The 27,710-nt window shown below is 37.6% G+C and overlaps 2 protein-coding genes across 4 annotated transcripts in view; one reads left to right on the top strand and one right to left on the bottom strand.

Annotated features, from left to right (window-relative positions):
- LOC111866096 (intraflagellar transport protein 122 homolog) overlaps positions 1 to 8,433 on the bottom strand; it is an 88,210-nt gene extending 79,777 nt beyond the window's left edge. Inside the window, exons 1-5 of one of the 2 annotated variants that reach the window (XM_023854680.2) lie at positions 8,270 to 8,433; positions 8,078 to 8,187; positions 7,193 to 7,313; positions 2,776 to 2,986; positions 1,442 to 1,521 (exon numbers count right to left, since the gene is read on the bottom strand). In XM_023854680.2, coding sequence (XP_023710448.1) covers positions 1,442 to 1,521; positions 2,776 to 2,986; positions 7,193 to 7,313; positions 8,078 to 8,187; positions 8,270 to 8,328 — 581 coding nt within the window. In that variant the 5' untranslated portion in view covers positions 8,329 to 8,433. Of the gene's footprint in view, positions 1 to 1,441; positions 1,522 to 2,775; positions 2,987 to 7,192; positions 7,314 to 8,077; positions 8,188 to 8,269 lie in introns of those variants that run through there. The other variant, XM_023854681.2, reaches the window with a different exon arrangement.
- Positions 8,434 to 8,517: 84 nt separating this feature from the next.
- On the top strand, positions 8,518 to 26,917 carry LOC111866092 (zinc finger protein 62 homolog). 2 transcript variants are annotated; one of them, XM_023854673.2, is made up of 4 exons: positions 8,518 to 8,856; positions 11,266 to 11,644; positions 18,292 to 18,350; positions 23,133 to 26,917. In XM_023854673.2, exons 1-4 carry the CDS (start codon positions 8,824 to 8,826, stop codon positions 26,199 to 26,201), a joined length of 3,540 nt encoding a protein of 1,179 aa, XP_023710441.1. In that variant the 5' UTR covers positions 8,518 to 8,823; the 3' UTR covers positions 26,202 to 26,917. The 2 variants fall into 2 exon arrangements, with proteins under 2 accessions (XP_023710441.1, XP_023710442.1); XM_023854674.2 differs by lacking the exon at positions 8,518 to 8,856 and adding an exon at positions 8,911 to 9,748.
- Positions 26,918 to 27,710: the final 793 nt, after the last annotated feature.

A 27,710-nucleotide genomic window follows, 5' to 3' on the forward strand; every position in this document is an offset into this window, starting at 1 on the left:
AAACTTTCCTATAGCCCAAGCTTTCAATCATCTCCTGTACTGCACTGTGCCCTATTCCAAGTTTTCGGGCTATTGTGTCCACAGTCACATGTCTGTCATCTTGAATGATCTCATCCACTCTTTCCTTGTTTCGTTTAGTTGAGGCTGTTCAAGGACGACCACTCCGAGGCTCATCTTCAATGCTGGTGTTCCCATCTTTAAAATGTTTCACCCATCTTCGAACACTGCTCACACCCATGCACACACTTCCATAAGCATGCTGAAGTCTCTGGTGAATTTCTGCAGCAGGGATTTCCTCTTTCACAAGAAATTCAGTGACAACACACTGGCGAAACGACATATCATTGTCGGCCATTTTGTTAGGAGTGATACTGGTCACGTGATGCAAGCTATTGACGTCACAAGACACTCAAGGTTAACACAACAGCTGGTTTCACCTACCACTGTACTCTCTTTCGTCTGTTGTTCCCAGGTTGCACGCAAAAAAAAAGTTGTTCATGACTTTCAGTACGACCTACGTAAATAAGTGTTATAATCCTGAGTAGCATTATCTAAATTTTTAGGTTCTGTTGCAGCCATTTTTCCATCTTTCTCATTCTTCAACACTCTTTCAGTGAGATGCACTTGTACGCGTATACAGAGTGTCCCAGGAGGAATGGACCAAACTTCTGGAGGGTGTTCCTTATGTTAAAGTATGCCGATATAACCCAAAACACCTATGTCCAAAGTTGAACGGTTACGGAGATAATGGCCCAAGAAAAGTGTGGTCTTCTGGCAGGTCCACGCACTGTACCTCTCAGCTGAGAGGCCTTATCTATGTTTGTCCTTGAGTGCCGTGATTCACCCTAGCCGTACGTATGTAGTTGGCTTTATCAGAATGCGCAGTCAGCACGTTACGTCAGCGCTTGCCATTCATGTGTCATGTATAGTGCTTGGAAACGCTAAGGACAATTATGACATGGCGAGCGAGTATTTTGTACTTCAATTTTATGGCTTCATGTTATTCACAAGTTAGTTTGATGTTACGTACATTATTAACATTACAGAATCCACATATTCCTACCAGTTTTAATATGTATTTTGTAATCAACAAGTGTGCAACACCCGTCAAAGTTTGACACTTCTCTGGCCATTATCTCCGTAACCGTTCAACTTTGGACATAGGTGTTTTGGGTTATATCGGCATACTTTAACTTAAGGAACACCCTCCCGAAGTTTGGTCCATTCCTCCTGGGACACCCTGTATATACCAAGCACGTGTCAGTATTATAGACATTAATTGCATATTTTTTTTTAATTAAATAAAGATTTATTCACAGAGTGGGGTGACACAAAGTCTCTTGGTTCTGTGCTCTAAAAGCTCTAGAACTCTACACAAATGCACAACAGCACTGCTAACTGAGACTCCTCGCAAAACACTGATATCTTTAACAAAACTTACCTGGCTGGACTCCATGCAATTGCCCAGATAGGTGTTTGGGAACCTCCAGGCCTCTTAATGTAACCCTTTTCTTCACCAGCCTAGAAATAAATGATCTTCATAAGAAGTTTCAGAATCACAAAACTGTCCTCATAGATATTACATAATTGTGATATGTCAAAATGTTGTTGCGCAATGGGATATGCAACAAGGTGGCACAACGGTAAGGAAAGCAGTGTTTCTCTGTGTCGTGCCATGCCGAGCCAAGCCGAAGTGCACTGGTTGTTACGCAGCATTGCAGTAAACATCTCTCAGCAGCATTGCCCAGCAACGCCTCTGTAAGCACAGCAATTATGCAACACTGAAGCGAGGTGCATTTTCCCCTGTCTGACTGAGGGTTTATAAGAGTAACTGGAATGCCTAAGGAGTTCAGCTGAAGTCTAACAGTCGCCGAGTTCAGTTGTAGCAAGTGAATTGTGAACATGAAGAACTTACAAGTTCAGTTGAAATATAGCAGCTGTGGGAAGAAGTGAACAAGTGATCAGAAGATTTTATGTGTGATAATCAGTGATAGTTGGTGATAACTGAGAAGGTACTGGGAGTGTGTAATTCAGTGACACTTGTATTGCTCCCGTGTTATACTGTAAATAAGTGAAGACTACTGAATATAGCGTGAAGAGATTAGTGTGTAGGGTTTGTAAATTGTGTAAACCAACAAGAGTGGATTATAAGTAAGACAGCGATAGCACTGTGATTTGAGTGTAATTGAGAGAGTGCGTGTAACCAAGTTGTTAATAAATCCAGTCATCTAAACTAGAACCCCTCATTTTGTCATGCGTACCCTCCTACACATAACATAATATCCAACAGATTGCAATTATCCTAAAAACTCTATAGCAAACATTTCAGATTTTTACACTAGCAAGTTATTTGTATTTGAATTATGTCTACAACAGTACATGAAGCCACAATCCAGAACATGGCAATGTATATAGCAATGTATCACCACAAGCTCAGTTTTGCACCACACGCAGCATATTAACACCACATTCACACTGGTGCTCACAAGAAAACAAATATGGTGTCATACATTCAAATACAGCTTTATTACAATTCTTCATAGTGCTTAGGGTTTTGTGTGAAATAACAATTGGTGAATAGTTTCAATAGTTAATCAATATGTAGTCGAGAGCTGTCATGGAAAGGAAGTGCAAAGGAAATTGAGAAATGAAAAGTAAATAATAAAATTGAAAACATAATATAATGTAGAATTTTCATCTTTGAACACATCCCCAAAAACTGACTATATTTGTGCACAATGATTTCTGTCAACTTATATTTTACTAAACGCTAACCTTATTTCGTATGGATACACAGCCATTGCTAAGCCCAAGAGCCAGATACTGGCCATCATTTGTCCATGTACAAGTGTTGATACGAGCACTAGACTTGTGCTTCTGCACAGCTTTCTGTTCAGCCGACCAGAAGGCAAAGTCACTGATAGCACAGCTAGCCAAGTGATGGGATATTGGGTTGTATGCCAGGCACTGAACTGCATCATTATGACTGTGAACAAATGTTACAAATATACAGGTACCACTGACATACTGGGTTATAACGAGACACTGAATATATTCAATGTGACTGTGAAAGAGGGTTGTAAATAAAATAAGTATTATCAATATTGTGACATGATGCCTGAATGCCAGAATATTAAAGCCGGAGTGAGACATCCATTGCTAGACAACGGCTCGGTAATCATGTTTCTGTTACAACAAATAGCAATAAATACATTGTTACCTAGGTATCAAGTGCAAACACGTTCCCCTGACAATGCATACATAAACAGGTGCATTCCATCCAGCCGCACAGCGAATATAGGAGGAGACCAGACCAGAATTCAGTCATTCACTGAATCATTCATTCATTCAGTTGTAAAGCCTCGGTCAAGGCAATTCAAAAGTTGAAATGTTGAAGACTCTATGTGCTATAGTTACAGTAATCTTGAGAGCATAAGAACTGATTGTAGTTACCATTCGTGTGTATCCAATAGATTGATTCACCAATCCAAACTCTGTCTATGAGTCACTGACACACGTGGCAATAAATTGGATTGCATTATTATGTCCAGGCATTGAATGCATCAATGTGACTGAGAAAGAATCTTTCAATAAAACAAGTACCATCAACACAGTGTACACAATAGTGTGCAGTGTTTAGGATTATGAAGCATAAGACCTCAAATATTCTGTGCTAGTAAGTCCATTTTTATGGCAGATGGCTATCATTTGTTGCACCTATGTTCATGTAATTATTATTTTACTGCATTTATGCTCATATAATACAAAGTGATCAGCTAAGAAGGAAACCTTCTGCTTGCAATAGTGCATCAATGCATCACTGCATGACTGTACAGGGAACAGAGCAGCCTCTTCCTTACAAGCAATGCAGACTCTGATTTCTACTTACACAGCGCTTATCTGATTACTGCAGAAACTCAACAGAGTTTATAAAAACTGCTGGAAGTGACACTATTCTGACTTCAAGTATGCCTTGCAGATCATAAACAGGTTCTGCAACACTTTCTCAAGTTAATCATCCAAAAACGAAAGGAAAGAAAAAAAAATAACTACACGTCCATCCCCCAGAGAGATCTGATGGTGAAAGGCTGGGAATACTCATATTCTCTTTCTTCAGATGTCAACTGGTAGAAGGGATTCAATATATCATACACACACTGGTCTGAATTCACAGTCCTCAAGTCAGTGTTGCACTTCTCACTCACAGAATACTGCTTCCTTACTTTTATACTGTGTAATGGCACCTGCTGAATGGCATGATGATTTTCTTTGTGCCATATTCATACATTCTGCATCTTGATAACACCACTATGATAGTTATCTCATCAATTATGAATAGCAATTGTGGATTCCCCACACTGTCAGACACATTTTGCGGCAACCAGTTACAAAAGTGAATTCTTCCTACATAATCTGGTTGTGCCCAAGGAAAATCATTATTTCACTCGAGTGCCATTTATTTGATTTTATGAAGGTAAACACAGATTCCAGTGATACACCAGTTTCTTGTTCTAAGCATCTTAACAATCTGCAAGAACTGATCTCTGATCATGCCTACATGTCTTGAACTTTTCTCTGTTGGCAGTTCCTCTTGGATTGTTTCATTTTGTTACAAGCTGAATCTGTGGTCCCAGACTTCTTCACAAGCTTGAGTGCACACGAATTCATGGAAACTCATTCTTATGGATGCTTAAAGTGAATCTCCAAATACCTGACTTGGCTCATCCTGGTCCATCACACTAGCAAATAATATAAAATGATGCACAACAATTTCTAATAGTTTCATATCATATGAAAGATTAAAAAGGAAAAATTTGATGTTGAATCATATACCTCCTTATTAAAAGAATACTGAATTTAGACCTTTAAACAAAAAGATCTGAGCAAGCAGAACTTTTGGTCACTACAGTACCAAATGTAATATGACTGCTGACTGCATGAATGACTTACTGTCATATCAGAACGTTACATAATGATCCCAGATAAAACATCTGCTGTATTCATTGTGTTGCTACATTTTCTTATTATCTGAAGCCCCTGACTAGGTGAACAGACTATCCCAAACAACATTTCTTAAATAAGTATGGAATATTATATTCAATATTTAAAATCACTTCTGCTTACAAAAATGTATTCAACTATTCAGTGTCCTTCTATCTTCAGTAAGAATTATATCACTGTTACTTCCTCAGCACAATAATGAAGCCAAACAATTCCTACAGCTGAGTATTACATGATATATTTAAAACTGGCTTATAACTCAACATACACTTTCAAGAATATGTTCTGAATGATTCTAATGTTGTTCCTCTCTCAGAAGATTGTAAGGCAGTTGTGTAGGTTTTGTCAATAGCAGGGACTTAAAATTTAGCAAAGCTGGTTGTCCTTCACTGGCACCCCAAGTTTCATGGGAATTAGTCAACTAATGTTAAATTTTAAGCTGGGGATAGAGAGACAAATACAACACACAAAAAGGGGTTCAAAGAACTTGTTTGTGAACCTTGTATCATGTCTCATTCATATATAACTGGAAGTGATTACGAGTACATTAACACAGACCTCCTAGGCTAGCCACTAAAGAAAGATCTGAGCACAATTTACAAACATTCCTGCATGATGACTACAGTCTGTTTTGTGGAAAAAGATAAACAGATTAATAGGGAGGTGAATTCATGTGAAAACAGAATTTTAGAAATATAGTCCACTTGAGAATAGAAACTGGTAGAAATGTGGGAAATATTTTCAAACATGAGATATGTGTTGCCAAATTACAGAATTTTGCATTCTCTTAAGCATAATTCCTTATCTGAATCATGTTAACAATGTAAGAAAGAAGGAAACCACATCAAAAAGTAATAATTACAAAATGCTGCAAAAATAAAGTACCTTGTACTTGTGTTTCAAAAGACAGAAAACATTTCTGACTAGGTGATTTTTATTCATACTGTTGTATTTTAGCATCCTGTTGCACTGATTTTCATCCATGATATGTATACAGTTGCTGTCTTGTAGTGCACTCAATTTCACCTGTTACTTCACGACATGTTTCGGCAACATAGTGCCATCATCAGGTGCCCTAATTACGCTAATCTATTTCATTGCTTGCCTTTACAAAATTATTTAAAAAGTATTTAAAAAGTGCGTATTTCTCAACTATAATGAATTTACACACACTTAAACTTGTTAAGATTATTCATCTTATGTGTCATAATTAAAACTTGTGTGTGGTTCTTCCGCTACGGGGGTCGTTTTTCTTATATTCTGCGTAAACCGTGTCTTGTGATGTCGATTACAACACTTGCAGCTAAGAAGGGAACACACACCACAGACACGGTTTACGCAGAATATAAGAAAAACGACCCCCATAGTGGAAGAACCACACACAAGTTTTAATGAAGACACATAAGATGAATAATCTTAGCAAGTTTTAGTGTGTGTAAATTCATTATAGTTGACAAATACGCACTTTTTAAATAATTTTATAAAGGCAAGCAATGAAACAGATTAGCGTAATTAGGGCACCTGATGATGGCACTATGTTGCCGAAACATGTCGTGAAGTAACAGGTGAAATTGAGTGCACTACAAGACAGCAACTGTATACATATCACAGGTGATTTCTGTTTTAAATTCAGGTACTTCCTACATCCCAGTACACTGCAGTACTTGAAACATTATTCCAAACACAGAATCTGTATTTTAGGATTTTCAAACCATATATGGAGTATTACAACCTATGTCTTAGTTACATAGATATTTAATTTTCAAAATGCTGTTTATTTGACCTTGTTGCCACTTTGAACAGGCTCTTTCATCAGCCAGGGGCACAAATGAGTTACCAGGTCCAAAATTATGGGATTACATTTTTATCTGAAACAGACTTTGGTTGAGCATTTTCAGAATTTTGAAACATATGAGCCATGAACGCTGTCAAATTTAATACAAATTGTCCAAAAGGCAAGAAATGAAACTGGTTGAACTTCACTGCAGGTATAAACACTATTAAAATGTTATCTTAATAGTGTGCATCCTATTGTGTGTTATGAACAAGATATATGTATAAAAGTATATAAGGTATGCCATCTACACAACAATATTCTGTATTTAAAAAACAAAGAAGACACTACTGTATCAATATTTGCTTTTATTTTTGTTTTTACCAACAAAAGACACAATTTATAAAATATACTCACGAATATTTTAACACACCCTCAAGTGTTGATGTCCAAATAATGACAGTTTTGTCAGCACTTCCAGATGCAAAACGCTTTCCATCTTTTGAATAACACACGCAGTAGACAGTATCTTTATGACCTATTGGAAAAACGTCAATATAATAATTGCTAAAAGCATATTTATCCAAGTTAATTCAAATGCATACTAAAGAATTCTGTATGGAAAAGTTTATACAGTACAAGGCCATTACTGTCTCTTATGAATTAAAATTAAAATTAATTAAAATTACGTTTTAAAAGTCTATTCCATTCTAGTTTATGAATGCACAGCATGATATCTTGTCTTCCCTGTGAAACAGGTTTCGCTTCCCTTCAGCTTCCATTGACCTACTGTGGACCAATGGTGCCACAGGCACATGTTTCAGGCCTTGTCCCCATTATGTGACAAATCGAACATCTAATGTATTTTCTTGGTGCAGACTGAAAAATTCTGGAAAACAATACTAATTTTCAAAGCTTGGGGTTCTCCAGAAATCTTTTAGAAACATCCTCTTAAATATATGAAGCATAACAGGAGGAGTATACAGGTGTGGATTAACACCCAAATTAAAACGTGGATGCCCGAGTTTCCCCCACTCCCCCTGGGAATAAACACTTCGGAAAACACGTTTCTTTCTAACAGAATAATTGTCTGTAAACTAGAATTTAATACAACAGCACAACAAATTATACTCATGGTATAATTTAAGTCATACATCGGTAAAAGTGGAGAATACACCTCTGATCCCCTTAAGCCGGGTAGCGCACCTGAGCTAATGACCAAAACCGGCCCTGAAAAGCGTGAGCGGTTTCATGTTGTATTCTGCACTTTAACCTACACTGTAAGAAATTGTCTCACTGCACCTTTCAAAGGCTGAATAAGGGAACCATCACTAGTATCGTAGACGAGAACTCTTTGGCCTGCTGCAACAACAAGCTGAGATCCATCTGGATTGAAGCATAAATCATATATGCTGAAATATAAAATGAAATTACATGTGTATAACAAACCTTCATGCTCAGTAGGGTTAAGATGAATTTTGTTTTATAACTTACCACTGTTCTACCTTGTCCCTATCATGAACTTTGTCAACCCATGCTGGTACAGCCCTCATCCTGGGCAGTTATTTCAAATAAATTAAATATTTCATACACAGGAACATTTTGTTTATGTTACGCTGCCAAGGCAACTACCGGAATGATTACGTCAGAGCGCGTGAGCGTACACAACGCTACACTCGTACGCCTATATATATATATATATATATATATATACTACTCGCCATGTTTTCTTGTGACGTCATTTTGGGTTGTGTTCATTGATGAAATATGTTGCTCGATGTGAGAACGGAATATTTGTAAAGTTTCAAGACGTTTCTTACATTATTCTTTATTTACAATTTTTTAAGCTACCACATAGGTCAGGCTAGTAGTTGACACAAGGTTGACACTTTGTAAAACTCATAGTCAATACTTTGGCAATGTGCACCCAAGATTGTGTTCTAATGTTTCATGAAACGCCATATCTGTTGTGAAAATCGACTAAGTTTGCAGGGACCGAAATCTTGAGAACGTATAGATAATTGAAAACGTTCTGTGAAAGTGCAACCATGAAGAAAATGACGTTGGAAACTGCAAAAAAGGTTAGAGAAGGATCATTTTGTGAAAGTAGCCCGTAAGAAATTTACCATTCAGAGGATGTGTTTGAAACATCGCTATTAGATATTAGATCTCGCTCACATAGTTATGCGTCTTGTAGGCCACGCCGAGTTGCATTATACGAATAATATCTATGATTGGACCGTAAACACAGGAAAGCAGTATTAAAATTATTGCATTTGAATATTCTGATATAGAAGAATGAAAAATTGTAGTGTTAACAGGTTAGGTGTTGGAGAATAATATAGCTGGATGGTTAGGGAATGTTGCCCGTAAGTTTTAACATCATGATTGCCCCCTATGAGCGCCTTCCGTGAATTGCAAAGATGACATTTTCAGAATCGGAACCTTTTAAAACATGTTGAGAGGTTGGAATGGCTGTTGTGCAACACATTTCGGGACACAAATTTGAGATACAAGGTGTATAAAATGGACATCAACCAAGCTGGTTCGAAAGCGGGAACGCTCTAGACCCCACTAGACTAATTAATATCTTTGAAGTAATAGATTCTAATCTTGACCGAGATACCGGCTTTCGGGATTAAAGGTTTCTGCGGTTTTCCTCAGTACCTGCAGGCAACTGCCAAAAAGTACCTCAATTAGACAACGGTTGCCCCTTTCAAAATTCTACCTTTGAACACCATGTAGTCTTAGTCCAACCTTAAATTAGAAGTACAAAAAAAACAGCTTGTTTTGAGGAGTTTGTTACTTAATATACCATTAGTATTCACTGAACTCATATTTCTTAGTAACTGCAGTCACTAGATCATGATGTGTGACTAGTGAAACACAAATTGTCAGTCAGTGGAATTTATTTTTATCTAACTTCTCCCATCAGTTAAACGGTGTATCTTCATAGTACAGTGAGTGGTTGTGGTAAGTAAATTAGAATGATCTGTGCTGGGTTATCAGTGCATAAAACCGAACTCTAGTGACATTAAATTGCTTCATGTCTACTGATGGGCACATGAAGAGGAGAATGAGAAGTAGTTATAACTGAAGTAACAAGTCAAATGTTGTTGCTATATATGTGGTATATGAATATACACTTATTGAGTAATACACATCAACAGCTCTGTTTCAGATTACTGCATTTTTGGACTTTGCCCATCATCTAATGTTCTAAAAGCATGGCTTTGGAACCTGGATCCGTTTCTTTCCTTAGATTAAAGAGTTGATAGCACATATTCTTTGGGGTCTGATATAGGTTAGCTATTTCTGATGGACCCCACAGAATAGGTGTTGCCCACTCTTTCACATGGGGATGGAAACAGATCCAATTTCAGAAATGTTGTACACCATCAGAAACCTTTAGAATTGACTTAAACACCAATGTTTACTTTTTTGAGAGTGAAGCATAATTCTTTGCCATTGGGATGCAGTGTTCTTTCTTTAGTAAACTAGAGTGCACATTAGGATCAAATTTAACCATAAATGTAGTAAGTATTTAACTGTTTTTTTTTATTCTTGTGTTCCTCTCAATTTGCATGTTATGAAGTTTCTGTTTATTAGAGGCAATTTCACTATTTTTTCCTGTGTATTATCTGGACCAGACAGTTTCAATTAAAAGCAGCTTTTCGTTTTAGCACAATACACTAATATTCCCATAATGACTGAGATATTTTGAAGACTATCAGGATCTGGTCAGAAGCAAGTGGGAAACTTCACTAATGTGGGAGTATTTTTCATTTCCTGCAGCCTGTTGTGTTACAATATACAGCTGTTTATTGACCGTCACAACACAGCAAACAGAAAAAATGAAGGTCATCACACAGCTATGGTTTCGCTACATGTTTCAGCCACTAAAGGCCATCATCAGGCAAACACATATTAACAAACATATACCATTGAACTGCAGTACATTAGATTGGATACAGTGTTATTAATCATTTAAAATATTTTGCGTAAAAATGCAATAAGTCAGATTATAATAAACTAAAAGTTATTGTATAAAACAGCACAATACAATGCAATACAATACAATACAATAACTTTTAGTTTTTTATAATCTGACTTATTGTATTTTTACGCACAGTATTTTAAATGATAAATAACATTGTATCCAATCTAATGTACTGCAGTTCAATGGTATATGTTTGTTAATATGTGTTTGCCTGATGATGGCCATTAGTGGCTGGAACATGTAGCAAAAGCATAGCTGGGTGCTGACCTTGATTTTTTCTGTTTGTTGTGTTGTGACGGTCAATAAAGAGTTGTATAATGTGGAAGCAGTTATTATGTTATCATGCCAAAACATTTGAGAGTAGAGTTGTCACTGATTCTTGATTTGCTGTGTTTATTTACTGGGTCTACAGTATGGACATATGCAAGACCCATTCTCTGTTTTCTTATTCTTTTAATGCTGTTTGAAAGGTGTTCTTTTATGATTTCAGGAAAACCGGTCTTGTCAAGGACTGCACAGTAATATTTATTCCAAAAGTATTATTCCCCGTTGCTTTATATGTGATGAGGAAATTATAGGCCGAGGGGTTCCTCTGTTAGTAAGTTGTACATCATATACAAAGACTGGACTTCCAACAAAAATAGGACAGCTGATGGGGGAAGGCTTCATGGTGGTTGTATCAATTGAAGATATGCTTTGCAAACACTGTGGTGCTTTGTTGAATCACCTTGATAAATTAGAATCTGATCTGGATATTGTTAAACGGGCTCTAACTGGCTACTTGAAGATGAAGTATGGACTCACAGAAGATACTGATGAACAAAGAAAACATCTGAAACAGCATATAACAAATCAAACAAATGTACAAGGTATGATACACACAAAGGCAGAGTTATTTAAATTACATTTCTTTTAAGATGCTTTCTGCAGCTTGGTTTGAGCCTTGGCCTCCACAACCACTGCTGTTCATACATTCTTCTCTAGTATCATCACTTTCCAGTTAGTGACTCCAGTTTTGGTCCTAACATCATTTTGTCATTCAGGCTAATTAAATATTGAAGATCCATCAGGATTACTGAGGTTTTGGACTTTTATCATCATTTGATATTCTAAAGAACACAATGTTTCAGAAAGCAGTTCCAGTGATTGAGGTTAACTTGTTCAAATGCACCCAAGGGAATAAAGTGCCTTCCATCCTTTCACATAAGGATGGAGACAGATTCAGTTTTTGAAGTGTGTTATCAAGAATATCAGGCAATGGACAAGTCCAAAAACTTGTTAACCCCGAGTGTTATATACAGTTGTCAGAACCCTTTAGAATCAATTAAAGATCTGTAGTAGATATAATCTTTAAGGACTGCAGCCTGTTGTGTTGTCCTATATAAATTCATTTTGCTTCCATCTTGACACAATAACCATAAGAATTTCATTCACATTTCACTGTGTATAAGGAGTTTATTGGTATGGTAATATGCTACATGCTTCAGCTTATAAGCCATCATCAGGCAGTACCCATTAACAGATATTTTTGAATTGTGCTTTACATAATTCCTACATTACAGTATAATAACTATTACTAATGTACCTGTCTTTCATAAAGATAGGTAACAGATATTTTGAAAATGTGACACCAGTCAGATATTTGGGAAGGACAATAACAAAACAAAACCTGATTCAGGAGGAAATCAAGAGGAAATTGAACTCTTGAACTCTTGTACTGCTTGCTACCATTCAGTCCAGAACCTCTTGTCTTCTCATCTGCTGTCTAAAAACATGAAAATTAGGATATGCAAAATTATAATTTTGCCTGTGGTTGTGTATGAGTGTGAAACTTGGTCTCTGACATTAAGGGAGGAACATAGATTGAGAGTGTTTGAGAACAGGGTGTTGAGGAGAATATTTGGACCAAAGAGAGATGAAATGACAGGAGGTTGGAGAAAACAGAATAATGAGGAGCTTCATAACTTGTACACTTCTCCAAGTATAATTAGCATGATTAGCATGATAATTAGCATGATCGAGTCAAGGAGGATGAGATGGGCTGGGCATGTAGCACGAATGGGGAGAGGAGAAATCCATATAGGATATTGGTGGGAAAGCTGGAAGGAAGGAGACCACTGCAAAGACCAAGACATAGGTGGGTGGGCAATATTAAAATTGATCTTAAAGAGACAGGATGGGATGGTATGGATTGGATTGATTTGGCTCAGGATAGGGGCTGGTGGAGGGCTCTTGTGGACACGGTAATGAACTTTGGATTGCATAAAATGCTGGGAAGTTCTTGAGTGGCTGCACAATGGCCACTTCTCAAGAAGGGCGCAGCTCAGTGAGTAGTGAATGTATCCGTCTTTGCATGCAGTTAATACAGTCAACTTTCCTCTGACTTAGTACAAACTTTATAAAATGCATTAAAATTGGAATGAAGGTTCTGCATTCAATTGGATGCGTAAGATGTAAATAAAAGTATGCATAATAGAATAAAATAATAATTTTTAAGTCATAAAATATATTACATTGTTATGGTGTATTAAAACATTCAGACAATGAGTTAAAATTATTGTTTGTTATAAATTATAAATCACTCTGTCCAATGTGACCTGTAAGTTTTTTACTACATAAAAACTTAACACCCTTAACAGGTCACTTACAGGTCACATTGGACGGAGTGATTTATAATTTGTAATTGTTATTGTGACGGACCAGAATGAAACAAATCAAACTCATTGTTTGTTATATTTATGGTACTTGTTGTATCCAGATATTGTTATACATATATACCATTTATGTTGGTGTCCATTAGTGTTATAGTGTTATAATATATAATTATCATCAGATGTTGTTGATGTTTGATAGTGGGCAGGTGTGTTTTATTTCTGCTCCCATTTGATTTCCTTTGGCGTTTGGTTGTAATTACTGGTATTAACTGTAATACAGCTGGTTGTTACATTGTGGAGTTAACCAGATTTACCTACAGGGAGGTGCATGAAATGATCCAGTAATTCATCTATTAATGAAATCTTTATTTTAGTTACAATCTTGGAAACTAACATACGAAAAGAAATACTCCTCTGTGAATCAAGTGTGCACTATGACCACCATCTTCAGCACGAACTGTGGTGCTGTTGACCACTCGATGCCACATATCCTCAGTTATCTTGTCTGCGTGATTGATTAGTGCTCTCAGTTCCATTGTTTTATGTAGCTTTCTCAGAAAAATCTTTTCCTTAAGGAATCCTCAAATAAAGTGGTCACAAGGGTTTAAATCAGGACTATTCAGGGTCAGATCTATCAACACGTGAAACGGTCAGGAAATCAGTTTCAGATGACACGTCAGTCGAAAATATCATGCAGGAAGTCCAAAACAACATTCTCTGTGTGCATCCTTGCTCCTTCCAGCATGAACCACTGAGTTTGTAACGGCAGACCTGTAGCAAGAAGGTCAGGCACAAAAGTATTGTGCAACTTGCTTAAATAGTGCTCACTTTTCACTGTCTCTTCAAAGAAAATTAGCCCTAGCAGTCCATGACTTGAGATGGTGTCCCACACTGTAATTCTCAGTGTATGATGCACCTTCTCATGAATCGTGTGGATTTCCTGATGCCCAAAATCACACATTTTGTTTATTAACCACATCATCCAAGTGGAAGTGTCCCTGATCAGAAAAGCAGACATTGTTGAATGATACCTCATTATTCTGAGCTCATTCAGCAAATGCCATTCTTTGATCTTTATTTTTTGGAATTGTAAGTTTAGGCAACACTGTCATTTTGTATGGTTACAAGTTCATATCACTCTTCAGTATTCGTTGTACCGATTGTCTGGATATATCTGGTTTTGCTGTAGCCTTCCTTTTTCTTTACTGGGGCTTCTTTGCAGCGCAACTCTGATGGAATTGGTGTTCTCCGGAGACTGTACAGATGAAGGCCAGTGACATTTCCTCTCAAATGCTGAACCATCCTTATTAAACTGGTTGTAAAGTTTATGAATTGTTTTGAATGATGTCAGCCATCATGTTTGAAAATGGGCACAAAACCGCCTCTTGTGTGACTACAACACTTCTTGTTTCAGTAAAGAATAGCACTATTCTTATGTGTTGTTCTACAGTCTTCCTTCATCAGCGATCTTGTGTTAACTGGCACATGAGCAGGAACAGCGCGATACTAGTGCGCTTAGGAAGGGTAAGAACAAATCTCCACGATGTACTGTGTTACCATGTACAAAACATCGTTCATTGCATGGTTGAATAATTTGTATTAAATGAAATGCTGGATCATTTTGTGTCCAACTCTGTAGAATAAAATCCCCATTTGAGGTATACCTTGAGAAAAGATTTTTGTACCTTAAACTGAGAAAAGTCTTAAATAAGTGCTGTAACACTCAAACACAAAATTATGCTTCATTGTTAGTTATATTTCCTTTAATCTGTCCAAAAATATGGACAAATATATGCAACATAAGTCATAAGAAAACAGACTGATTGCATATGAGGTGCTACTTGTGTCTTTTTTGTGCCCATGTTCTAATTTAAAAATAGGTCTATAGTAGATTAAAATATGTAGCAATTAAATACAATGTATGTATGAATTTCAACAGAAGGCAGAACTTCTGACTACAAAATACATGTAAGTGATGCTGAAATTATCTTTGGAAATGCCCTGTGCACACAAAAGACGTGTAACAATGGTATGGTGGTTCTCTTCACTCTTCATGTATGCTTCCACTCAAGTTCATTAATGCATACATTAGTTCTAAGCCAGAACTAGTCACCTTAACAACTACATTCATAAAAGAAACAATAATTATACATAATTCAGTAATTTAATGAACATATATGATTCATCAACTTGACACTAATACCTTATTGACATCATAGGTTAAATATGTAAACATGTATCAGATTATATTAAATTAATTCATACAATGTACTGTATAAACAGCAATATAAAAGGTTTAATTCACCTTGTATTTAAAATATTCATCTAATGTATAAACTGAATGGAAGTACAGAACATTTTCAAGGCCAATTTAAATTGTTTTGTATTATGGGACAAATTCTTTATTGGAACAGGTAAACTCTTAAAACATCTTAATCCCAGTATAATATGTTCCCTTCTGATAAACTGACAAATGAGATAGTGGATGATGCAAATCAGATTTTGTCCTAGTACAGGGTGTTCATTGATCAAGGAAACCTGGCAGCAGGGCAGAGCAGACACAGTATTTTGCACTGATTGCTGCTGTACCTGCTGATAGCAGAATGAGTCATTAGGGATGATAAACGTGCGCCATCAGGTATGTATCTGTAAGTTTCATCGTAAATATCCTGACTCGCCAGTTCCCACAAAGTCGTGTGTATCCAAGCTTGTGAAAACATGGCAGACCACAGGTTTAGTGTGTCACATAAAGAAGCAGTCGAAGAGCATTGTGCTGACTGAAGAAAAGTTTCTTGATATTGAGACACGACTGCAGATCAGTCCTTGGAAATTGTTAAGACGCTTAGCACAGGAAACCTGTGTTTCCCTAGGATCTGCTTTAAAAGTCACAAAATTAATCAAATTACGCATTATTTCATTCTGTGAAGCTTCAGAGCTGCAAGAATTATTCTTGTAGACTTTTCCTTCTAGTTTTCCCCAAAGATAAAAATCACAAAAACTGAGATCTGGGAGGCCACAGTCCCCTGCTGTTTATTCTGTCTTCACACTTCCTGTATTGCAAACACTGTTGCATTAGCTGTATGTGCTGTAGCGTTGTCTTGCTGAAAATACCCGTATTTTCTTTCTTCAGTATATCATTAATGTAGCAGTCAGAGTTCACGGTTTCATAGAAAAATAAGGGGCCAGTGATTCGCCGCAGACTTGCGCACACCACAACCCCACCTTTTCACTATGTAATGGCACTTTCTGTATAGTGTGATGATTTTCAGCGCTCCATATTCTTACATTTTGTGCATTGACATGACCACTAATGTGAAACCATGCATCAGTCATGAACAAAAGCTGTGTATCCACGATTCCATCAAGCATATTTTGCAGCAGCCAGTTTTAAAAACGAATTCTTGCTGCATAATCTGGTTGTTTCAGCTCCTGCAGAACTGTTATTTTATATGGGCGAAATTAATTTTGTGACTGTGAAAGCAGATCCTAGTGATACACCAGTTTCCTGTGCTAAGCTTCTTAACGATATTCGAGGACTGATCTGTAGTCGTACCTCAATATCAAGAACATTCTCTTCAGTCAGCACAATGCTCTTCAATTGCTTCTTTATGTGACACGCTAAACCTGTGGCCTGCCACTTTTTCACAAGCTTGGATACACATGGCTTTGTGGGAACTAGTGAGTGAGGATATTTACGACGAAACTTACAGATACATTTTCTGTAATTTTTTTTCCTTGCAAAAGTTTCAACAACAAACGCGCTGTTCAATAGTGAACTTCATTTCAGTATAAATGTTGACCGCCTATTGACACCTCTAACACAGACTGACTATTAATGCGACTTACTGCAGTGACAAGATCAGACCACCTGATGTCGCACGTTTATCAATGATAATGACTCATTCTGTTATCAGAAGTTACAGCACCAATCCATGAGAAATGTTGTGTCCACTCTGTTCTGCTGCCAGGTTTCCTCAATCATTGAACGCATTCTATTAATATTATTTCTCTCACTTGCTATGCTGACAGCACATTATGACATGAATGATAGCATGTACTACATCTTAGTAACATCAACCCACCAAGAGCATAAAGTGTTAAAACATTCAGTATATTTCTTTCACAATAATTGAAGAAAACCTTTCAACATTTAGCTCTGCCAAAGTGAAACAACCTAGTCTTCTACTTGGCTACATGTAATACTAAATCAAGGTACAGCTTTTATGTTTGGATTGGATTTTCATTCACTGAATGCCAGTAGAACACTAAAATGAGAAACACTAGATTAGGGAAAATTATTTATTATGGGCTTTGGCTGGAATCACAAAAAATATACCCAAAATGGTAGCATCCTGCAGATATAGAAACCTTGAATCAAGTTTCTGCTGCATAGGAAATCATGGCTACTAGACTGCACAGTATTACATGCTAGAAAATATACCATCTGAATGCATCTGACTAAAACTGTGACACATAACCTTGAACATGTGATTAAAGCATAAAAAAATTAGTAAAAAGTAAAGCTATCCCTGTACCAGGCCGTGAAGGTCCATAGGGCTGTGAGATGTTGAGGGTCCCACATTATCTAGACAGTCGGCTCAAAGATGGCGGCAAGGTTGTCAGCCTTACACGCCAGCCACACTTTATTCCCAAGGAAAATTATTTAATTAATTCCTGGTACTCATTTCTGTTAGAGGCTGAGTAAACCCCAGGGCCTAGTGTGGCTGGAAGGATTAAATCAATTGAAAAATATCCAATGACCTCATTGGGACTTGAACCCGCGACCTTCTGGCTTGTAGCTATGCTACCGCGCGCCCCGTAATTAAAGCATACCTCTAATAAACTGTAAATTCTTATTTCAGAAATAGCTAGTATGAGAGCTGATGACACGAACTCTGACATAGAAGACACTGTTTCTGAGGTAAGATATAAGCAACTTAACAGCTGAATGCTGTGTGTCAGGTCCATATCTTGCCTCCACACAGCTCTCATCTTTATTCATAAAGATACCACAATCTTTTCAGAGTTTTTTTTCTATCCAAATTTTACTTTTGGAGTAAAACAGATCTTAACAGATAATTTGAAAATGTTTCATAATGTGGGCCTATCCAGGAACAACAAACTCAGAAGGTTTTTGATGAAATTAGGGGAATACATTTGGGAACTTACTATAATTATTCAGTTCAGAAACTGTCATTGTATCAACTTCCCACAACTCAAATATATATCACCAATAATTGTACCATCTGTCTTTAAGTTAAGGAGGTTAAGATCAGAGTTTGGATTCCACTTTTTTGCTTTGGGGGGGGGGTTGACAAGTTCTTCCCAGTATTAGCTGTGTTGAATATTTGGGTTCTGCTACCAGTGAGCTTAGTTTATTTAACAGATTTTACAGTTACCAAGTGTTTATCATTTGTCTCCCAATTTATCATATGAAACATACGTTATTATAGAAATAAAATTGACAATTATATTACTTTAACACATTGCGGACCTGTGGTTTAAACATTTAAATCACCCTGGGGACCGGCGTTTTTAAACCTACTACCCTAATTTGTGCACTGTTCACTTTAAAAATTAATATAAAATCTAATTAATTTTATGAACTGAAATTTTTGGAGAACACTTACCAGAGCTCCTAGAAGTGCTTGCGCATGTGATATCTCTGGAAACATTCCCCTTTGTGAAGAGGCATTACGCAGAAGTTGAACATGTAGACAGTTCTACTCTTCTTCTTGTGCTCTGCGCGCACATGGCACTGCCTAGAAGGGTGTTTCTTCTTGCAGTATTCACTATTCACAATTTTCACGAGAATATGTTTCTGCATATCACCCGAGAGTTGGCCAGGGGGGTCTACTTGAGGCCTCTGGCGGGTGCGAACAGATGGCCCCGGCTGCACAACGTCTGTGTCTGACGCAGGTACTGCCGCCACCGTGACGTCAATAGCCCAAGCTTTTGCCAGTTTCAACAGAAATGCTTTGTATTTCAAAGTAGAATTTCTGTTCACCTTTTTGAAAACCGTAAATGAATTGAAAATTGCACAGTTTATAAGCCACAGTGCAACTTTCTTCGTCCATTTTACTGTTTTCCTAGGAAGGGAATAATAGGCCAAGAACTGGTCGGCCCTATCAACTCGTTTCATGAACATATTATACTCGGAAATGCAAAGGGTCTTCTTTACTTGCCAGTGTCGTCTTTGAACATCGATCATCCTCGAATTGTGAATAGTGGAAACCATATTCACAACGCGTGTATCCCTCCAGGACTGAAGAAGAATGTCCCCCTTCCGTCAAAGAAACTATCTCCAAAAAACAGTGACGCAACTTCAGACACATCCGTTGGGTCCGATGGCATCTGCTTCACCCCTGAATCACCAGTAAACTTTCCCAAAGTGGGGGTTTTGGCCACTTTATCCCATGTAGCTGTCCCGACACTCGCACTTTCAACGGAGCTCTCACTTTCACTTGACACATTTTGGGCAGCCCTGTGGCCCCCGTCACTGTCACTGTCACTGATAATGGCCTCGCTATCAGAAGACAAAGCAGTTGGCAAATCTGATAGCTCATCAGAGAACATATCTAATATTTCCTGTCCTCCGAGAGATCGCAACTGCTTTCGTCTCTGAGCCATGTTGAACTGGTAGCTGCATGGTTCATAGGTGCAAGCTTGGATTAGAACAAAGCCAATTTTGTTTAGGTTGTGACAGGAAATGACTCTGGTCGAGTTACTAGATAAGGCAGCAATCATTCCCGAGGTCATCTATGCAGTAGTTACGATTCAAAGAAGCCACACAGCGATTTATAGCGTTTTGCAACATAACGTGACCGTAGAGGGCCATATGGCCCGCCCGGTCCGCAACGCTTGGAAACGTAGAGGGCCATGTGGCCTGTCCGGTCCACAATGTGTTAACAAACGGAAATTAATTTTCCATAGTCAGATGTTCATCAGTTAATTAAAATCAAGATTCTTAATATGTTTGATGAATTATGAATATTAAAAATCTACATGTCACTCAAGGGACTAAAATAGTTCCTGAATTCAGATTAATTTAGACACATAAAATTTACATCTGGTGGAGCTAGAGTAGTGTCCTTTAAACAGGCCAAAATTGCCAAATCTATGTCCTTTCCAGTTCACCACACATGTTCACCTTGTTATTTACACCATATGACCTGTGAAAGTGATCACACACCAAATATGCCAACTCTGTGAAATGAACTTATGAATGGAAATTCCAAAAATTATTTTAGTTTCTTTGTTGTTGAAGTAGAAAAAAATGTGTGTAATGGAGTGTGTGTTTTAAGGCTCACTGCTGAAAGAATCAACACCAAAATAATTGTAAAATTTGTCATGTCCCTATAACATCTTGCTGTGATAGAAACGCTTGTGACTGTCCTGAGTAAGTGCATTTGTCATCTGCGCTATGGGAAATACATAATTTCCACCAAATATTGGCCACAGTAGAAATACTTTTGTTCTTAATCATTTTTCTTGCAGGTTCATTGTTTAGAAGTAACCTGTTCCCATACTGTAACCCTGAATTACTTTTGTCCTCACTAAGAGAAGCATTTATGTATTTAAAACTCTTTATCATAGTTGTAAGATTCATGAAATACCAATTCCTATCCTTTACAGCTTGTAAAAGGTTAAGTTGGCCATGTGCTTAACTAATTATTCAGTCAGGTGGTTCCTTTCAGGTTCTGGTCTCTCCCACAGTGGCACATTAAATTCCCTCAGAGACATTTAAATTTGTCAATGCAGCATTTAATTTTATAATTTTTGCTCCATTTTTAAAATTGTATGTCATTATAAAATTATGGAGCAGAAAGCCTCTGAAAGACCAATTATCTGACTTCACATACCTGTATTTTCATTTCTGTGGCCATTACATCAAATTTTATATATTTTTTTAATAAAATTCCACACTTCTGGCTTTGGTCTAAAAAAAACCTGCCACTCTCGCCACTGACTCTCATTTCCGTTCAGACTATATGATCTCATACTTATGCTTGAGTCATGCACATTCAGTATACATTGTCATGACTGGCATCTGGTGTTTAGAAATGAAACATGTTCATAGAAGTTGGCTGACAAAACTATCTGTTGAAAACACACTTTCCCAGCTTTGTTTATTATGACACTATAGATGCCTCATTGATAAACAGAGTTTCTTATAGCCATGTGGGCTGAAATTGTACTTCATTGAAAGCTCAGGGCTAGTATGGACAAATGAATTGAACTATTCTTCCAAACATCGACTGCAAAATCGTTATCTCTACGAAATCATGACTAAAACGATTATACCAGCAGAAACATTGCTGCAGCTCAAGTGGCAGATACTGTACCCAGTGTAAATAATAAAATTCCATACATAACCAGATTTGGCTTCACACATTTCAAATGATTTTGTCCAAATCTGGCACGTTCTGAAGGAATGTATGTATACCTTGCATGACAAATGTCCCTGACACATCACACTCTGTGGTATATACATTCCAAAATTTGGCATTTAAATGATCCAGTATGGGTTTGAGCTTATACAGTCATTTGGAACCTCAGGTGGCCTCATCGTAACTTTCGCTGTCAGCAAAATGAAACTTGTGTAGATGGTGAAACCCTCTCTCGGTGAACAGCTCCAAAAATATGGGCATTTACAGAATTTTCCTCTGGCAAAAATAGCACATTATCAAGTTTCTGGTGAAGTCCTTCTAACAGAAAGATTTCCAGCAACTTCATTATTTCAATTCTGTTTGTTTCCTTCCAGTTACAGGTCCTAGATTTTAGTTTTAGATTAGGCATGTTTTCTAAAAAATTTTGGGCATACCAGTTTGTTTCTTTCTTCTGCAATGTATGGTGTACAAAACAATTAAGAATTTTCCAGGACATTACTGGGGTCTTCTAAATCAACATTTATGCCAAGATTCCCAGTAAATGGGAAATGTCACTCAGCACCTGTCAGGTTGCATGCTACTGTTGTTGCTGACATTTTCTGATTTATCAGAGCTGACACTTTCTTCACCACATGATGAAATTTTCGCATTTATTTCATTAGCGCTACTATAATGACTTTCTGAAATAGCACTGTAATCATTCTCTTGTAACAGTTCGTAAACCCTTTCATCAACTACACGTACCTTGTTGCTAGGATCTGTCATAATGTTTAGTCAAAAGAACTGGAATTCAGGACACTTAACAAGCAATAAACAACTTCCTGTCACTCTCTGAAATAACTAGAACATCTTGCAAGCACAACGTACAAGTTTGCGTTGGTGACTGGCATTATATCTACAATGGAGTACTTAGAAACATGCGCGATGTGTATAGACGTCATGACCACTATGATACACAGTACCACATGACCTCTGTGGACATCATAACCACTTGACTGGTTAAGCACTACACCATGAAGGCGTATGGGGGAGTGGATGTATAGATCCGCATTTTCCATACATCCACTCTCCCATACACCTTCAGGGCATAGCGCTGTACAGTGTTTTATTACATAATAATGCTTCTGGACACTGTCCACTGGCTGTAGTTTTGATTATATCTGCATTGGTTTGGAGGCTCTGCCATCAAGTAAGGAACAAGAGTGGAAGGAAATGCCTATTCATTCTGACCCATATAAACAAGCTAGTATGGTGTAGTTCAGTCATGTATTGTAATTGCAGTATAGTGTAATGTGTCTTATTTCATTAAACAGGATTCTCATGAAAGTGAATCAGTGACTGGGTCTTCGCATGGAGCAGTGAATAACAAAAGAACCATCGAAATTCTCCTAGATGAGGGTGGTGCTTCCAAAGATCACTCACAGATCCAAAAACAGGACTCATCCCAATCTTTGAAGATGTACAAGTGTACAGTTTGCAATTTTAAAACATCAGAACTTACTCTGTTCCTGCCTCACCTTTTGTCATGCATTGAGTTACCTTACAAATGCACCATGTGTGAAAAAAGGTTTGAGAGTCATAAGTATGTTAGGAATCATATCATGGAAGCACATCTTTCAAATTGGACATGCCATTTTTGTAATAAAAAATTCAGCGAAGAAGAGGATTTCACAGCACACATGAAGATACATTTAGGTCACAGAAATGGCTCCCCAAAAATCCATACAGAAGATTCACAGTCAGCCATTGGAAGTGTGAATGCACTATACAGTTCTCAGAGTGTGCTGGGTAATTATGAATGTAATATTTGTGATTACCAATGTAGCAGTAAAGAAATGTTTGACAAACATGTACGTAGGCATTCCATGTTCAAAATTTTTCACTGTAATGTTTGTAGGAAGGAGTTCCAGCACCAGGAAGATTTGTCACATCATGTATCGGAACTGTGTTCTGCAGAATCTAAGAATAAAAGTAGCCTACTAGACTACCAACACACACTAACAACAGAAATGAAGGGAGAGACATTCCATGACAGAGGAGACGAAATAACAGAATTGTCATACCAGAAATCAGATGGTATAGTAAAACCACCTTCTGAGGAAAGGCAACTGGATAGTTTCATAACAGAAACTAAGAATAAACCTCATGGAGGGCCATCTGATGAGTGTAGGGGAAATGAAATAGAATTTCATACGTGTCGTATATGTTCACTGACTTTTGTGAATGAATCTCTTTTTATGGAACATATCAAGATGCATAAGCAAGAGGGAGCCAGTGAAGAACTGTTTAGGCAGAATTCCAGTCAGCTCCTACAGATGGGTAAAGTCAGTCCGGATGATGATTCGACAGAACATGAAGTTAACTCGATTGATTCCGAAGGGAGACAACAGTATGTTGAACTGGATGAAAGTCTGGAGGATATGTTTGAAAAGCTTCATGCGGAGACAGAAACTATTCATTCTTCTGAAATGAAAGAAGCATCAAACAGAAACACTCTGTCAGTATCTGAATGCAACATATGTCACGAGGAATTTGTGAACTATGATGATCTGCAGCTGCATAAAGTAACACAAATGCATCTTGGTAATGATTCTCAGAATGATGTAGACATGTTGATTGACAATAAAAGTGGTGCTTCTGTACCTGACCCATTTGACCAATGTAAAACTGAAGAAAATATACTGGATATGCAACAGAATGAAAGAATAGTAGACAGTGGCTTGAATGCTGAAACTTCATCAGTTGGACATATTGGAAATCCAGAAATTTTACCTGTACAGCATGACCATTGCCAAATTCAAGAAAATGAAAATGCAAAGGATGGCTTTCTTGATATTTTTGATATGGTGCGAGAAAAAAAGCTTTCTGCTAAAGACAGTGCTAAAATAGATACCAATTTACTGCAGGAAACACAGGTTAAGACAGAACAGATTGAAGTTGTGCCTGCAGCAGAGTTTCATCCATACATATCGGACATGAAACATCTGGGTGATAGCAAATTATATGACACTGCCCCTATTCCAATTCAGAGTAAGAAGACCTATGTATGTGCAATGTGTGGTTATCGAACTTCAGCAATGTTTGATTTGAGAAGACACTTCAAAGAACATAGACAGAAAACATTTCACTGCAAAATTTGCAACAAAGTATTGCCAAGCACTCAGAAACTGTGTACTCACTTAAAAAGTCATGAGAAGTTTCATGGCAGAATGACATGTCCATATTGTTATGGACAGTTCCCTGACAGATGCAGCCTTCAGCAGCATTTGCAAGAGAAGCATCAGAAGGAGAAGGTGATGTACAAATGTTCATTTTGCAGTGATACATTCAACACAAAAAAAGCATACAAAGTGCATGAGGAGATTCATCCGGAAAGATTTTCTTTTAGGTGTAATGAATGTGGCATACCATTCCTGAAGGAGAAGCAACTTCTTGATCACAAGGATTCAATTCACAGGGATCCACACTGCCGCTTCTGTGGAAAAGAGATAGTGAAAGCAAAGACCCTCAGAAATCATGAACTCAGACATCTCAGACAAAAAGACAGTTTTGAATGTGACATCTGTAAACGTGTGTTTAAAACAAAGACAGGTTTGAGGCATCACATTGCTGTGCATACTGGTGAATACAAGTATTGCTGTGATTACTGTGGCCGAGGCTTTATGTCACGCATGATGATGGAAGAGCACCGCAGCAAGCATACCAAGGAGGAGCGATACATTTGTGATGTGTGTGGTCGCAAGTTTAGTTTCCAGAGCACATACTGGATACACCGTAAGTGGCACGACAACCCCTATCCTTACAAGTGCAGCTTCTGTGGCAGGATGTTCCGGCACTCATCACTGCTGGCAGTTCACAAGAGAACCCACACAGGTGAGCGTCCATACAAATGTCCACATTGCCCATTAACATTTCCTGTCGGTGGAACACTGAAGCGCCATCTTATCTTGCACACTGGTGTGTACCCATTTAACTGTGAGAACTGCAAACGTGGTTTCACCACTCGGCATAAGTATGCGACACATCTTGCAAAGATCCATGGAGACTTTGAGATGCTTCACACTAAACCCCAACAGAGTGAGTTCAAAATGGTCATTCGAGATGACCCCAGACCTGTCCAACAGCCAACAGTCTGGGAAGTCACAGACAACTCTGTTCCAGACCAAATGAATTTCAAACTAGAGACAGTTACAGGAGATGACACAAGTAAAGACCCAGCTGGGGAAGGAATTGCATGCACTATAGTTTCAGATGACCTGTTAGTAGATAACATGGTTCCTACCAGAGTAGTGGAAATTGTTCTAGATGAAACTTCTCAAGCTGTTGCAACAGTTACACTAGCAGAACATGCAAATATCCTCCCAGATATCTGGTATCAGTAGGTCTCACCACACACATGTATCACAGTTGTTTATAACAACAGAAAACAGAAATGCTGTATACAGTATGCTTTAAAGAGATGATATACTCCATCTGCTACAGGAACAATGGTGAGTCAGTCAGTAACCTAGACTGTTACATCATCATCATAAAGTTACTAGATTGTTTTCAAAATACTTCCAGTATTCACACATCAGTAGGAAATTTGGATGTATACAGGACTTTGCTACCATAAGGTTGCATACACAAAGTATACCATACCATGATTCATAGAGTAGATGTGGGGTGGTAAGTTGCTAGAAGGGGGGGCTGTTCCTTCACTTCATGATCGTAGACTGCTTAATGGACTTTGAAATAGAAGTGAAATTCATTACTGGTGCATGTACAAGATACAAACAAAAGCAAAAGGATGGGGTTGACAGGGTAAATAAGCATAAAAGTGGTCTCTGATGAGAGCTTTACCAACTTCTGTTGTAAATAATGTACTGAAAAGTGAGGTGATTTGAATGATGCTGTGTAACACCTATGGTGAAAATCTTTCACTTACTGCTGATGGCACTGTATTTCCTGGCATACTAATTCTTTCAGATGAGCAAATGTTATTTCTGAATAACCTGCTGGAGTATTTTAATTCATGAATTGTTATAATCACACCTCAGTTGTTTTTCCTAGGCCGATAAAAATCCATAAAGGGATTGAAAGTGTTTTTATTTAATTACCAGTTATAATATACACACTATTTTCAAAGAAATTTCAACTATTACATTTTCAGTAGTTACAGTCAAAAATCTGTCATTATTTGTTGGAGTGTGATATGTGATATTCTAGCAGGCTTTAACTTCTTGATGAAACAAAGTACCTTATGTTCAGAGAGATGCAAGCTGCATGAGAGGTACAACACTGCCTGCTAGTGATATAAACATAGTTCCAGTGAAGACAGGATACCAAGAATCTTTGGATGTGCCTGAATTAAGATGCATACAATTGAGGGAATATAAATGCAACTGTTATGATCATATCATTTCAGCATATGACTGTTTACACATTTGCTGAACTTGGAGTGTGACAGAATCAAACTACAGATCATGACTTATGAAACGTTTAATATATAGGAATACAGGAAAACAACACATATTACCAGGCTACAGTGAAAACTTAAGTAATGTGGTGCCCAGGATTATGATTCTTGATACTTTCATTGTTGGTCCCCACCGTGCAGTGGTCAGTCATTGTTGAGCATACAAAAGACAATGATTTGAAGTGTTTTAGTTCACAGCATTCATATAGCTTGAAAACTGTTAGACAGGCAAATCAGTCTCTGTTGTCTGAGGTACTGTCAGAAAATGGACACTGCTGGCTTTCAAATTCCATATCTGTGCAGATGTTAGGTCAGTTTGAGGTCATTTGATAATTTTACCTTAGAACTACACTAAAAGTTTGGCAATAAAAAAGGGACCCCATATGAATCAGCAGTTTTATATTTTATGAGGTACCAGAGCTTCAACATCCAC

The sequence above is a fragment of the Cryptotermes secundus genome, unplaced genomic scaffold (assembly GCF_002891405.2).
Source record: "Cryptotermes secundus unplaced genomic scaffold, Csec_1.0 scaffold318, whole genome shotgun sequence".
NCBI classification, from domain to species: Eukaryota; Metazoa; Arthropoda; class Insecta; order Blattodea; family Kalotermitidae; genus Cryptotermes; species Cryptotermes secundus.